We start from the raw sequence: 14,345 nt of genomic DNA on the forward strand, positions 1-14,345 counted from the left end.
CTCATGATAGTCTTCCTGCATCAAGAAGTAACATTAATAGAGTGAGTTTTTAAGTACCTTGAAAGTTTCCAGAATACCCACCTAGAAAGCCAGCAAATATTTTCTTTTCTGTTTTTTAATTAAATTGCTTTTGCTGAAGCACCAGCACTAAGAATAAACGCACCTTTTTATGCAATTTTGGTTTTGTTTAATAGTGTTGTAAGTACAGTGCTACCATTTCTCATGGCAAACGGGATTTCAACAATGCATGTCTTTTTTTTTTTTAAGATTTTATTTATTTATTTGAGACAGAATGAGAGAGAGAGAGCACATGAGAGGGGGGAGGGTCAGAGGGAGAAGCAGACCCCCCCGCCGAGCAGGGAGCCCGACGCGGGACTCAATCCCGGGACTCCGGGATCATGACCTGAGCCGAAAGCAGTCGCTTAACCAGCTGAGCCACCCAGGCGCCCCTCAACAATGCATATCTTAAACAAGCTTTTATGAGCCAACTTAGAACCCAGCTATAACCTGTCATTTCTGTGGGGAAATGCACACTATTTCCAGGTTTAGAATCGCCTGTTGGACACAACCAGTGTGTTGTGGGTTCTGGAACCATCTTCGGCTAGGGTGTGTCCTTCCTTTGTCAAGTTCCAAAGCAACCTGGGAACAGAGGCAGTTTCTTTGCTTCATACATATGACTTACGAACTTCATGTCTGTCCCACAGGAAAAGCTTTTGACATCACATACGTGCGCCTCAAGTTCCACACCAGCCGCCCAGAGAGCTTTGCCATTTACAAGCGCACGCGGGAAGATGGGCCCTGGGCTCCTTACCAGTACTACAGTGGCTCATGTGAGAATACCTACTCGAAGGCAAACCGTGGCTTCATCAGGACGGGAGGGGACGAGCAGCAGGCCTTGTGCACAGATGAATTCAGTGACATTTCCCCTCTCACCGGGGGCAACGTGGCCTTCTCAACTCTAGAAGGAAGGCCCAGTGCCTACAACTTTGACAACAGCCCTGTGCTGCAGGTAACGCATCCGGAAGCTGGCTTTGTAGTCCCTTAGTTTCCCCACGTGCATACAGGACGCAGGAAGCTTGTTGTATGGGGGCCTGTGGTCACACTTCAGAGGCAAGGGTAGGGCTAGGAGATTCCAGGTGGATTTTATTCTGCTCTCCTGTATATTCTCAGTATGTGAAGGAAAGTAGCTTTGTTCCTGCCACCCAGGTGATGTTCTTGTGTTCTCGTGTACCTGTCAATGTATTCTGGGGTAGAAATTTTAGAAATTTTTTAAAAAACTGAACAGTTTTAACTTGGGTCTTTACTTGCAGTGGAAACGTTTTGCTTCTGACCTTTCGAAGAGAGTATTTGAATCTACCCATTCTTTTCTTTTTCTTTAAGATTTTATTTGAGAGAGAGAGAGGGAGAGTGCGTGTGTGCGCACGGCACACGTGCATGGGGGGGAGGGGCAGGGGGAGAGGGAGGAGCAGACTCCCCAACGAGCAGAGAGCCCGATGCGGGGCTCGATCCCAGGACCCTGGGAACATGACCTGAGCCGAAGGCAGAAGCTTAACGACTGAGCCACCCAGGCGCCCCTATTTTTTTATTTTTAAAAAATATTTTATTTATTTGAAAGAGAAAGACACAGCAAGAGAGGGAACACAAGCAGGGGGAATGGGAGAGGGAGAAGCAGGCTTCCCGCCGAGCAGGGAGCCCGATGTGGGGCTCGATCCCAGGACCCTGGGATCATGACCTGAGCCGAAGGCAGACGCTTCACTGACTGAGCCACCCAGGTGCCCCATGAATTTATCCATTATTTCCACAACCTTCCTTATCTCTTCCTTCATTTGACCAAAGGAAAAGTGTTTTTTAGTATTCGAGAGGGGGACCAATTGAAGCAAGATATTTAGGAATACCATCTTCCTTCATTATTGTGCAAGGAAATGTGGACTGGGTTTGTCTGGCACTATTGTCACTCATAAAACCTTCTCATCACCTGGTGGTACTGGTGTTTGTGACAGGATGTAAGTGTAGGTACCCGTGGTACAGTGCTTGAGCATCACGACAGAAACCTTTCCCCATTTAAGCATAGAAGGAATTAAAGCTTTCTCTTTTCTCATGAATTCTATGTAATATTCTTCATACACCATAATTTGGAATCTTTCTGTAACACAGAATTGGAGATGCTTCTGTCTTTTGGCTGAAGTTGACATCTAAGTGGGGGCAGCCTGCCCGTATGAACTCACTGAGACAGGAAAGACCGGATGTGGGTTTGCAAACTCTATGTACGTTTTATGAAATGCTGTTGTCATTTCTAAGTAGAGAGAAATAGGGAGTCCCTTTATTCTGGGCTTTATGCTTTTTTTTTAAGATTTATTTATTTATTAGAGGGAAAGAGAGCGTGCACGAGCAGTGGGGAGAGGGAGAACCAGGCTCCCCACTGAGCAAGGAGCCTGATGCGGCACTCGATCCCAGGACCCTGAGATCATGACCTGAGCCAAAGGCAGACGCTTAACCAACTGAGCCACCCAGGCGCCCCTTTATGCTTTTGTGGCTTCCAGTCTTTCTCTTAAAGTTTATTATATTCGAGGACTCTTTCTGATTTGGCCATGTGGTTTTGGATGATGGAAAAAGATGAGAATATGTTTCTCTGTGGGTCTAGTTCTTCCCTTCTATTGTATTTCTGCAGTTTGCTGGGAGATCGTGAATCTTGATCTTGCTAACCTCTGAGGTTCTAGTGAGCAATGAGTATGTTTGCAAAGGCCTTTCAGTAAAGTGTTTCTTGCAATGGTAATAAGATGTGTTCAGAATAATGAGTAGAAAGAATAACTGATTTTGATAGATGAAAAAACAGAAGATGGAATGTATAGGGGAGATGTGATCTACAATTTTTTTAAGTTGATCAACTAGCAGACATTTACTAGCTTAGTTTCTTCCTATACTGATGATTGTATTTGACGATCCTGCCGAGGCAGCAGGAAAAAGCAGTGACCTATGTGACTGTGGTGTTCTGGCACCTCGCCAGCTGGGTGCCTTATCAGCCTGTCTTGAAGCAGTTCCCCCAGCTGTAGGAATTCTGATACTTGCTATTGGTTTTTTTTTTCCCTCAAGTAAACTCTACACCCGAGTGGGGCTCGAACTCACGACCCTGAGATCAGGAGTCACATGCTCTATCAGCTGAGCCAGCCAGGCGCCCCTGATGTTTGCTACTCCTTATTCCATAGGAACTCATGAGACTAAATGTGGTAGAAATGCTATGGGCATCTGTAATAGATCTGGTCAGTTGCTGTCATTATGCAAAGACATTAATTATGTGTCTCTGGATGTAAGAGTTCTGGTTTTCATACCCAGTTGCCAAGGAGGGTTAGGTGATCGGACTTCAGCTGATTTCACAATGATTAACTGATTTGACAGCTTAGCTGATACAACCGTCTCTCCTCATTGCCTCCTGTGCCTCTCTCCAGAAGCTGTGATCTCGCAGATGGGAGAGGAGACCCTTCCTGGTTTCATTGTATATGAATATTACTAAGCATGTGCTGATTTATAATAATAATAATCAGCATTTATTATAGCTCTTACTATAATGTGCCATAATGTGCCAAGCAGTGTTCTGAGCCCCTTAGATATATTAGCTATATTTACTATAGATGTATATACACACTCTCTATACTATTTACTTATTTAACCCTCACAGTAACTCTACAGGTGGATACTTCTGTTAAGCCCATTTTACAAATGGGGCATCGACATCATTTCTCGGAAGAGATCCAATAACTTGCCCCAAATCACCAGTTTTAAGCAGCAGAACTGGGATTCAAAACCTAGAAAGTCTGGCTCCAGAGCCTGTTCTTTTTAAGATGCCTGTTGTGGGAAAAAATGACTTGGACTCAGCCCTTGAGAAGCTTTTATTCAAGGAGAGCTGTGATAAAGATGAAGCTCAAAGGAGATATAATAAGCATTAAACACAGAGATATGTTGAGCTATTTACATTACAGACGACTCAAAGATTCCTCACATTGTGGCCATGAGTGGGAGCTGTTACTGGAGTTCCAAGTTTGGATGCAGTGGAATCATCATCTCTTCTCCTTTCTAATTATACTTGGAGGCTTCACGGGGAGTAGCTTTTATGAGCCCTCTAGGTTGTTCTCTGTGCCAGGTGTTTGGCATGGTTCAGGCCGTGCTGCTTGATCAGGGGCATGCCTCCCTGTCTCACGGGGAGCCTTCTGAAAACACAGACGCCTTCAGACACTTGCTTGGTGCGTCTCCATGGGTGATGCTGACAGGCAGTCCCAGGAGGGGACTTTACATGGTGTCTTTGGGTGGTCATGGGTCATACGCTACTCCAAAACTTAGTGATTTTAAATGACCACGATTTATTATTTCTCATGATTCTGTGTTGGTGTGGGCTCACTCACTGGCAGGTCGGCTGGGAGCCGGGTTTCTCTCCCTCTGTGGTCTTACTGCTTCAAGGAGGCTAGACTAGGCTTCCTGGCGTGATGGCAGAAGTATTCCAAGAGGGTAAGCCCGGGGCACAAGTGCTTATCAGACTTCTGCCTGTGTCACATTCGCTCATGTCCCCTGGGCAAAAAGCAAATCACATGCCCCAGCCCAGAATCAGGGTGTGGACACTGGCAGACATGATTCACTGGAATCATTATTCTAACAGTCCACCACAGATGTAAACATCTGACTAAAATTAGCTCAGTGAAAGGGCATTTATTATAAGGGCTTAGATCTCATAAAACCTAGGGGAAAACGTTAACTTTCATTCTTGTCCTCTGTCATTATGGTACACCTACCAATTTGATCAGTTGTGGTTTCTTCAGATTTGTTCATTTGCTCAGCAAATGTTACTTGAGCACCTACTGTAGGCTAAACACCAGGGAAACTGCAATCAACAAAGAAAATAAGTCCTGCCTTCGTGGGGCTTATAGTCTTGGTGGTGGCAGTGGTGGCAGGCTGGGGGTGGGGTTGTGGTGGTGGAAACAGACAATATAAATAAAATAAGCAAGTGAAACAGGGTGTTGGGCTGGGCAGCAATTCTAGGTTGGGTGGCCAGGAAAGGCCTCCCAGAGAAGTGACATTATGGGAAAGGTCAAGACAAAAACCGCATCTGATTGGTTCCGGCCCGTGTCATGATTTATTACTTTATACTTGCATGCCTCTCCCAGATCTGTCCGTAGCAGATCGGGGATGGAGGGAGAGAGAGATGGTACAAAATGGCCAGGCGGAGGCGGTAACCAGCATATCGCATGCCACCATGGTGCTCCATGAGCTCTGCGCTGGCTTCTCGGACTGGATTTGGGGTGCGGATACAGGCTGGAGAGAAGGGACATGTGTATTGAGTACCTCCTGAATGCGAAGCATTTAAAAGTATATTTCATGTAAGCCTCTCAACAACCTTGTGAAGAAACGAGTAGTATTCCTGCTTTTTGGGACTCTGAGTGGTGACACAACAACTTAGATCAAAGAAGGGAAGAGTCAAATATTAGGAAATTAAGGGAGTCATTGGGCATTGTAACAGATTTAATGCTAGAAGAGGACATAAGTCACATGATATATTAACTATTTGAAAAATTTAGAAAATGTTGTCACATTTATGTCTCTCATCTTCAGCCCCTTTACCTTTTCCTGTTTTTTTCTTTTCTTTTCTTTTCTTTCCTCCTGACAGGAATGGGTAACTGCCACTGACATCAGAGTAACTCTCAATCGCCTGAATACTTTTGGAGATGAAGTGTTTAATGACCCCAAAGTTCTCAAGTCCTATTATTACGCAATCTCTGATTTTGCTGTGGGTGGTAGGTAAGTAGACTGTTAAATAACTTTGAAAGTGACTGGAGCTGTGGTTTAGAAGTGATTGTAACAACTTGCTTACAACCATATTAATAATTTGTTAGACCTTCTCATTATCCTGGAAACAAAGTAATTTAGGTTTTCTAAAACCTTGTCAGATCAGCACAGTTGGTGAATTCTTACTGAGCACCTCAGTGCAAAGCTCTGTGGCAGGCCCTCTGAAGCCACCAAGGTAGCATGAGACATTCACCTGCTGAGAAGGACTTGACCTTCTAGCATCCTACAGATGAATGGAGCAGGCGATATATGAACACGTGAAAAATTAAAACACATGTTTTAGATAAAAAGAGGCCATATATCAGAGAATGAGACAGAACTGTCAAGCTAGAGAAGCAGATGGAAACTAAGCGGGGCCTTGAAGCCTGGATAAGGAAGGAGGATGTGTGAGTGGGATGCAGGATAGGCATGTCATGAGCAGAAGTGAAGGGTTGGGAGATTATAGACCTGCTCGGCTTAGGGAACATCTCCTCTGTGAATTTGTAGAGTTGACAGAGTGAAAGCTGACAGAGACTGTAATCAATGAGAAACCATGTACTTTTTGAAGTAGGCCGATGATATCTAAACAGTGGTTAGGAAGATTAATTGCAGACAAGGTGAAAGTAGAGTACCATTGAGAGAATTTATATTCTTGTTATGATGCTGTGATCTGCATGTTAGGTGACAAATACCTGACATTAGGGTGGTGCAATAGAATGGAAAGAAAGGAACATTTTAGATGGATTTTATTGTGAAGCAAGAATTATCAGGACTTTAGTCAAAGATGATTTTAAAGTTTAATGATCAGGAGAATGGTGGTAGTATTAATGAAGTAAATGAAGAAGATGAGCTAATTTAGGGAGATGAGTTTAGTTGTAGATATGTAAAATTTTAGGTTATTGGGGACATCTGAACTTGTGTACCAGTCAAGGATAGGACTTGGGAGAGAGACAAGAGCCGGAGATATGAATTTGGGATTCATCCTGGTATACTGTAGATGTTTCGGAAAGGTTTGAAATGTATTACCAAGTAGCGGTGGAGCTCTACGGCTGATTCTATCTTTAAGGAAGCTATGAGGGAAACATCAGGGCACTAGAGCATGTTTTAGTATTCATGGGCATTTCCATGAGTCCTTAGTTTATGATTGCATATCCCTGCATCTAGGGATCCTTCGGGGATTCTTGCCCCAAACAACCTTGAGAGGGAGTATGAGGCTACCAGAGTTGCGTATGGTGGTGAGGTGTTGACTGTCTCTTACTACCTTCAGATTGGAATACTTTAAAATCATTATGACAGGTAACAGCTGTGACCTAATTTTTGACTTGTAGTGTGCCTGCACAATCTTAGGCACGTGAATAAAGCAGCTTCTTGATCCTCCCAATAACCCCGTGAAATTCACACTGTCATCATCCCTATCTTATGGGTAAGGCACAGAGGTTAAGTGACATTGGTAAGTCACAGGGCAGGTCCCAACCCATGCAGCCGGACTTCAGGGTCCTCACTCTGCTTAACCTACACGCTTGGTTGCTACTTGATACACACAGTTGACTTCCGGAAGTGATCCCAGAAATTGTAGAAGCCTCCGAAATTGCTAGAGACTTTCTCCTGTCTTGTTAATGCCCCATCCCCTATTAAATAAAGATGTTTGGGGGAGTTTTTGTTTTTTGGGTTTTTTTTTGCTTGTTTAATTTTCCTTCCTACCTGAAAACTCAAAACTGCCATTACTTAATTTTGCTTAGCTCCTCAGTTTACGGTCTTGAATGGTCAAACTAAAAAAACAAAAAACAAAAAACAAAAAACAAAAAACAAACCAAAAACATTCTGGGGTTGTGTTTAGTTCTCTTTGTACATCATTTTTCAGCATTTCTGGGACTTGGTGGCTGTTTCATATTTTTGGGTGTCTTTTCTCTTCCCAGGTGTAAATGCAATGGACATGCAAGTGAGTGTGTGAAGAATGAATTTGGCAAGCTGGTGTGTAATTGCAAACATAATACTTACGGGGTAGACTGTGAAAAGTGTCTGCCATTCTTCAACGACCGGCCGTGGAGGAGGGCGACTGCGGAGAGCGCCAGCGAATGCCTGCGTGAGTCTGTTGAATTATCTTGAGGACTTCCAGAGTGGGGAGAAGGAATGGTTGACTTCCTTCTGTTCCTCCTTGAAAGGAGAACTCTGAAAGGCAGTGCTGCTTCTGTAATTGGAGAGCATAGAACGGTAAACTATATGCACATCAGAGGAAAATCATAGATGAAGGCAGTTGGCTATGAATAAAAAAGTATGTTCATTTTGTTCAGTTTCCTTCATGAACACACGTACCAGAGTGGGAGCAGCATCTCCAAGGTTTGGAACTTCACTTAGATCCAAGTGCTGGGCCAGTGTAGCCTACTATAAAATATGGTTTCTCTAGTCTTGTCTTTGCTGCACATTAAAATATTTTCCTACCAACGGTCATTTCCTCAAGCAGTCAGGGTCACTGATGAACATGTGTTGGGTGTGTTGAGTTCTAGACTAAGACTGCCATTCAGAAGATCATTTCTCAAAATTATTCTTCCCTTATTTCACTGAAGAGCACAACAGGGAGAATTTTCCTACTTCACCCATGCAGAGGTGGTTGGCTTTGGGAAGAAAGTAGATCCTAGTATTTCTAGAAAAGGGTAAAAGAAGAAAGATTGCACATTGTTTTATCCCTTCATCATGGCTTGGTTTATTCTGAACAGATAGAGAAAGAAGCCTCAGGAGAAAGGAACCATGAAACTATGTAATCATGCTGTGCCAGGGACTTAAAAATAAGAAACTTTTAAAGCAGCTATAATTTTTATGACCTTATAAATATTTCTTATCATATACTCTTGATAAAGGAATAAGACACTCTGAACTCACTGGAGTTATTGGCAGAAACCTTGAGAAATGACCAGTATCTTGACTCATGACTATTTCTGTTAGTTGCTTAGAGCAGATTTTCTTATCTTTCCATTTCCTCAGCAAATCCCAGATTTGAAGATAAATTGTACAGCCTCCTCTAGAATTCCTAGGCACTTGCTTGAGCTTCAGTTCTTTTACTGAACTGTAAAAGCCAGTATGAGAAGCCACATGATAAAGATCTTAACAGAAACAGTGAAATGCCCCTAAGATGTGACATTTCAATAAATTTACACATGTGTTTGAAAAGTATTTTGCTTAGTGATGGGGTCATATCTTGAGTCTCCAGGAACATCATGAAAATGTTCCTGGGCCAGCAAATGAACTGAATACTGTTTCTAAAGGACTTTGAGGAGAAACTAAATCAGTTTGCCTTCCTCCTTGCCTTGCCACTCTTTAGCACTTCAAAGAGTGAAGTTTCTGGAGATTGAGAGAGTACTACAATATTGTCAGGATGCTGGGGTTGGAGAAGAGAAAATTACAGCCTTCTCTCTTACCAGCTGATGGTGAAGGAGACAGAGCATCTGCTTTACCCATGTGTTAGGACAGTGTAGACAAGAGGACTGTTCTGCTTCGTAGTCCCAGAGCACCAAACCATTTAGGTGGGGATGGGCTGGATTTGGCCGTGAGTGGGATGTGTGGGATAATCTAGGGAGGCTTGAGGGAAGAGAAATAGAAAGGGAGCTCTCCAAGTTACTTAACACAACTCTAGTTTTTGGTGCCAGTGATTCAAGTTTCTAACAAGTTTTCAAGTATAACACTATGAAAGAACTGATTATAAAGAAGGGGAGGTGACAAGAAAGAAAAAATATATATTCAAACATTTTTTTTTTAAAACAACTTGGTTTATCTGAAACCAAATAAAACTATATTTAGTGTTCAAGATGCTGCTGGTACTTTGTGTGAAATCCATAATTCTAAGAAAAGAAGTTCTATAACTATATATACTTGTTCTTAAAATATAGTTGTGTTCTGCAGGGAACATAGTTACTTAATGGCGGACCTGGTTGGCATTGTGGCTCCCCAGGAGATGGATGTGTCTAGTGAAGCTAGATTTCCCTTCAATGCCGCTGCCTTCCGCAGAGGCGCTAATTTTAACCCATGTGTGTCAGGTTACTCCAGTCTAGCCTTGCAAGCAATCTGGCACTTCGAAAGTTAGTGTCTTAACGTATTTCAACTGTCTGGGGCCCGAAAAGTTAGGGTAAATTAAAGCCTGAATATAAACTGGCTCCCTGTTGTTGGATTTGGTATTAGAACGAAGGATAAAGATTCAGAAAAATTACAATTTGACTTGCCTTTCACTTATGTGTAAACAATTACCTGGAGATTTCTAAGGACAGGAATTTCTCGTATTTTACGATGGCACTGATTTTGATAAGAACATCTCTCAGTAAACTGATAGCCTTGCTCTCTCAACCCTTCATTGACCTCCTGTTTTTGTTTTCAAATGAACAATGCGTCAAGCGGGTGTTCTTATCCTACCACCCATTGTGCCCCAGAGACATGGGAAATCGCGGTTTTGGTTTGCTTAGAGCCTCTCGAAATGCTGTTCATCAAAGGAACATGGGTCTGACGTAACTTGTACGTTTTGGCCAACAGCCTGTGACTGTAATGGCCGATCACAGGAGTGCTACTTTGACCCTGAACTTTACCGGTCCACCGGCCACGGGGGCCACTGTACCAACTGCCAGGGGAACACAGATGGCGCCAACTGTGAGAGATGCCGGGAGAATTTCTTCCGCCTTGGGAACAACGAAGCCTGCTCTCCCTGTCACTGCAGTCCCGTGGGTAAGTGACAGGCAATGCCAGCATCAGCCTGGTGGTTTGAAAGACAAGTACTCCCCGCCCCCCCAGAAAGCAAAGCTCTGCTTCCTAGGCCTGAACTCAGGGAGTTCAGTTCCTCTGCACAGGGGAAGAGTGGAAGTGTGTGCACTGTCGTCCCGACCAATGACTCAGGAGCTGCCCGACCCCCCACCTCCACTCTGTTTAACCAAGTTAAACTTTCAAATGATGTTCTGGTGTGTATAAATAAGTGTGGACTTGGCCTGTGTAATGGTTTTGTGAAGATAATTAGTAGCCCGATCCTAGAGACCATTTGAACTTTGACTGGAAAAGGCTAGCTGCTTCATGAGTTCTTGCATGTTAATGATTTTGTTTAGTTTACGGTCCTCGAAGGGCTGAACTTTCTCAGTATGTTGGTGTGCGTTCAGAGATGTAAAGTGCTCTGAGTTTGCTCTCCTCTTTCAAGAGTTTGACCTTTATTTTGTTGTGCCTGTAGTAAATTCTAGACATGGGCTTTCAGGAGCCTGTGCTTGCCCACAGAGAAGTGACTGGTTTTGTGTCCAGTTGATCACTGGGTGCAGAGTGACTTGTTTTTCAACATTGACGAGCAGGGTGTGTGTCCTGAAAGTTAAAATGTTACGGCTCAAAGGATATGATTTTGAGACAATGCGGATTTAAAATTTGATCTTTCTTCTCTCTGTAACCATCTAGAGATTACATCTTGGGTTTCAGGCATTGTTTTTAGTGACCCATTTTTTTTTTTTCCTTTGACATATTTACTGACATTTCTGGTTGTTGACAAGCTCTTTAAATTTTAGGTTCTCTCAGCACACAGTGTGATAGCTCTGGCAGGTGTAGCTGCAAGCCAGGAGTGATGGGTGACAAGTGTGACCGTTGCCAGCCCGGGTATCATTCTCTCACTGAGGCAGGATGCAGGTAAGACTTTTCAAAACCAGAGAAAGGGGGCAGAATCCAACTGTAGTTGATCCAGAATAATAAGAGATATCGTGGCTCGTCCGCAGCAGTATGAACATTTTTCCCCATAGTAATTCAAGAACTTCTAGCTGTAATGATGGTCCAGGACTGGTTTGTAACAGAGATGAAGCAGGGTTTTTAGTATTGAAATGTGAGAGGCATATCCTTGATTGAAACCAAATCCAGATACAAAACTGACTTTAGGACTCCTTTTGCTTTTTTATGTTTTTTTTTTTTTTAATGTATTAACATGTAAAACAAAAGGTTGACTTTAAGAGTGGAATTTCTTTCTCATTTCTCTTCTCTCTTTGTTTTACTCCTTTTTCCATCCAACAGGCCATGCTCTTGTAATCCTTCTGGCAGCGTAGACGAGTGTAACATTGAAACGGGAAGATGTGTTTGCAAAGACAATGTTGAAGGCTTCAATTGTGAGAGGTAGCTCATTCTTTCTCTGGCTGTGCTGTGTTTTTTCTGGTCTCATATTTCAAGTCCAAGAAATTCCTGATTATATCTTTATGTTTTTCAGATGCAAACCTGGATTTTTTAATTTGGAATCATCTAATCCTAGGGGTTGCACACCCTGCTTCTGCTTCGGGCATTCTTCTGTCTGTACAAATGCTGTCGGCTACAGTGTTTATCCTATAACCTCTACCTTTCAGATCGGTAATTTGGACCTTCCCTTTGGTCTCCCAGAATTACAAGACTGGACTTACAGTATTTTTTAAAAATGAGTAACTTTTTGAGGATTTTTTGATGGTGGCAACATTTTGTTTTCAAATGTACAAGATTTTTTTGTTTGGCTCTTTGTTTGGCTTTTTATTTATTTATTTATTTATTTAAGATTTATTTATTTGAGAGAGAGAGAGAGGGAGAGGGAGAAGCAGTCTCCCTGTCAAGCAGAGAGCCCGATGCCGGGTTTGATCCCAGGACCCTGAGGTCATGACCTGAGCCGAAGGCTTACCTGACTCAGCCACCCAGGCGCCCCTGTTTGACTTTTTAGTTTAATGAAAACATACGTCTGTAGAATTTACTGTAGTATAAATTTATGTGAAATCAAAATATAGCTTGAGGGATATAGCATATACAGGTACTGTCCTAGGATCCGTGTATTCAGAAATGTTTACTGGTGACTTCCTGTATATTTGCATGCTATAGAGAGGACCTGAATTCAGGATGTTCACAGTGTGATGGCCCTTGTGTTTTCGTCCTGTTCTTGCAGATGAAGACGGGTGGCAGGTGGAACAAAGGGATGGCTCTGAAGCGTCACTCGAGTGGTCCTCTGAGAGGCAGGATATCACCGTCCTCTCGGATAGCTACTTTCCTCGGTACTTCATTGCGCCGGGTAGGTAAGGCTAGGCAGCAGTCTGCTGTGATGAGTGCTCCTGTTTACGCTCCTTCTCACGCTCTTTCGCATCACTGTGTCCGCTTTTCAGCAAAGTTCTTGGGCAAGCAGATGTTGAGTTATGGTCAGAACTTCTCCTTCTCCTTTCGGGTGGACAGGCGAGACACTCGCCTCTCTGCAGAAGACCTGGTGCTCGAGGGAGCTGGCCTGAGAGTGTCTGTGCCCTTGATCGCTCAGGGCAATTCCTATCCGAGTGAGACCACTGTGAAATACGTCTTCAGGTAAGACGGTCTTCTTTGTAAAATCTGAGTTGACCAGAGTTACAAAAGTGGTTTCTTTACCTAAGCTTATCAGGCCTCAAGCTGTTGAAGAAAAACGTCTGGGTTATAAAGGTGACTTTGGCAAAGGAAGCCTTCCCTTTATTTACTGTACCCTTCCCAGTTGTACTAAAAACCAACAGATCCATTTCTGACTTGGTTGGATTGTCAGAGCATTGACTTGTGGGCAGCATTAATGCATCAGAAATGCTTTCTCAGCACCCAGAACTGTCCTGACAGAGGTTAACGTGGCCCTTTCTTTCTCCCTAGACTCCATGAAGCAACAGATTACCCTTGGAGGCCTCCTCTTACCCCTTTCGAATTTCAGAAGCTCCTAAACAATTTGACCTCTATCAAAATCCGTGGGACATACAGTGAGAGAAGTAAGTTATGATATAATTTTAAGAGCATTAAGATGATTAGGTAGAAGGATCCACAATAATGCAAAAGTTTATCTCTAAAGTCCCAATACTATAGTGCTGATCCTAAAGAAATGGAACGAATCATCTCATTACATGTGAATTATGTATAAAAATAATGCATTTGTTTAACCATTTTCAAGGACCTGGAGAAAATTTGCTAAAATTAATAAATAGCATTGTTTTATAATGACTAAGTCTAATGAGGTGACTTTATATCTAAATATAGTCTAAGAATCTTACATGTAATTCTACTGGCTCACATGCTTAACCTTTACTTCTTTTTATTTATTGCTATGTGATTATCAAGCCCTTTAAACTATTGGCTAAATTATGAAAAATTATAAATTCCTGAGTGGAGGTTCATTATAATGTTAAATAAACAAAGCTGTTTTCAGTATGCCTTTAAAATTATTTATTTATTTATTTATTTATTTATTTATTTATTTATTTATTTATTTATTGTAACGAGGACCTTTTCCTGTAGAAAGCTCAAGCTGTTTGGGTGGAGTCAGAGGGGTGGTGTGGCATTGTGAGTGGCATCTGCAGCATGGATGTGTTGGTTTTTGAGATGTCTACGTGAATATCCAGATGAAAATATCTTATAAGCTGTTAGAAATAATGGTCTGGGGCTTAGGAATAAGTTAGTACTGGAGATCTAAAATCAAAAGGTTGACTACCTATGGGCAATAATTTTTAAACTTGGAAATAAGACAAAAAATATAGAAAGAAAAAGTATAACCCAGAAACATAGTTATCTAAGGGCCATGTGTTGAGACTCAAGGG

General features: G+C 42.5%; 1 protein-coding gene across 1 annotated transcript in view; it reads left to right on the plus strand.

The window, feature by feature from the left end:
• LAMC1 (laminin subunit gamma 1) overlaps positions 1-14,345 on the plus strand; it is a 126,359-nt gene that overhangs the window by 81,408 nt on the left and 30,606 nt on the right. The window contains exons 2-11 of the mRNA XM_021682860.2: positions 705-1,009; positions 5,651-5,781; positions 7,725-7,891; positions 10,324-10,512; positions 11,325-11,442; positions 11,818-11,916; positions 12,008-12,144; positions 12,701-12,823; positions 12,915-13,104; positions 13,411-13,523. Of these exons, the coding sequence (XP_021538535.2) occupies positions 705-1,009; positions 5,651-5,781; positions 7,725-7,891; positions 10,324-10,512; positions 11,325-11,442; positions 11,818-11,916; positions 12,008-12,144; positions 12,701-12,823; positions 12,915-13,104; positions 13,411-13,523 (1,572 nt within the window). The remainder of the gene's footprint in view (positions 1-704; positions 1,010-5,650; positions 5,782-7,724; positions 7,892-10,323; positions 10,513-11,324; positions 11,443-11,817; positions 11,917-12,007; positions 12,145-12,700; positions 12,824-12,914; positions 13,105-13,410; positions 13,524-14,345) is intronic.

This window comes from Neomonachus schauinslandi, chromosome 6 (assembly GCF_002201575.2).
Source record: "Neomonachus schauinslandi chromosome 6, ASM220157v2, whole genome shotgun sequence".
NCBI classification, from domain to species: domain Eukaryota; kingdom Metazoa; phylum Chordata; class Mammalia; order Carnivora; family Phocidae; genus Neomonachus; species Neomonachus schauinslandi.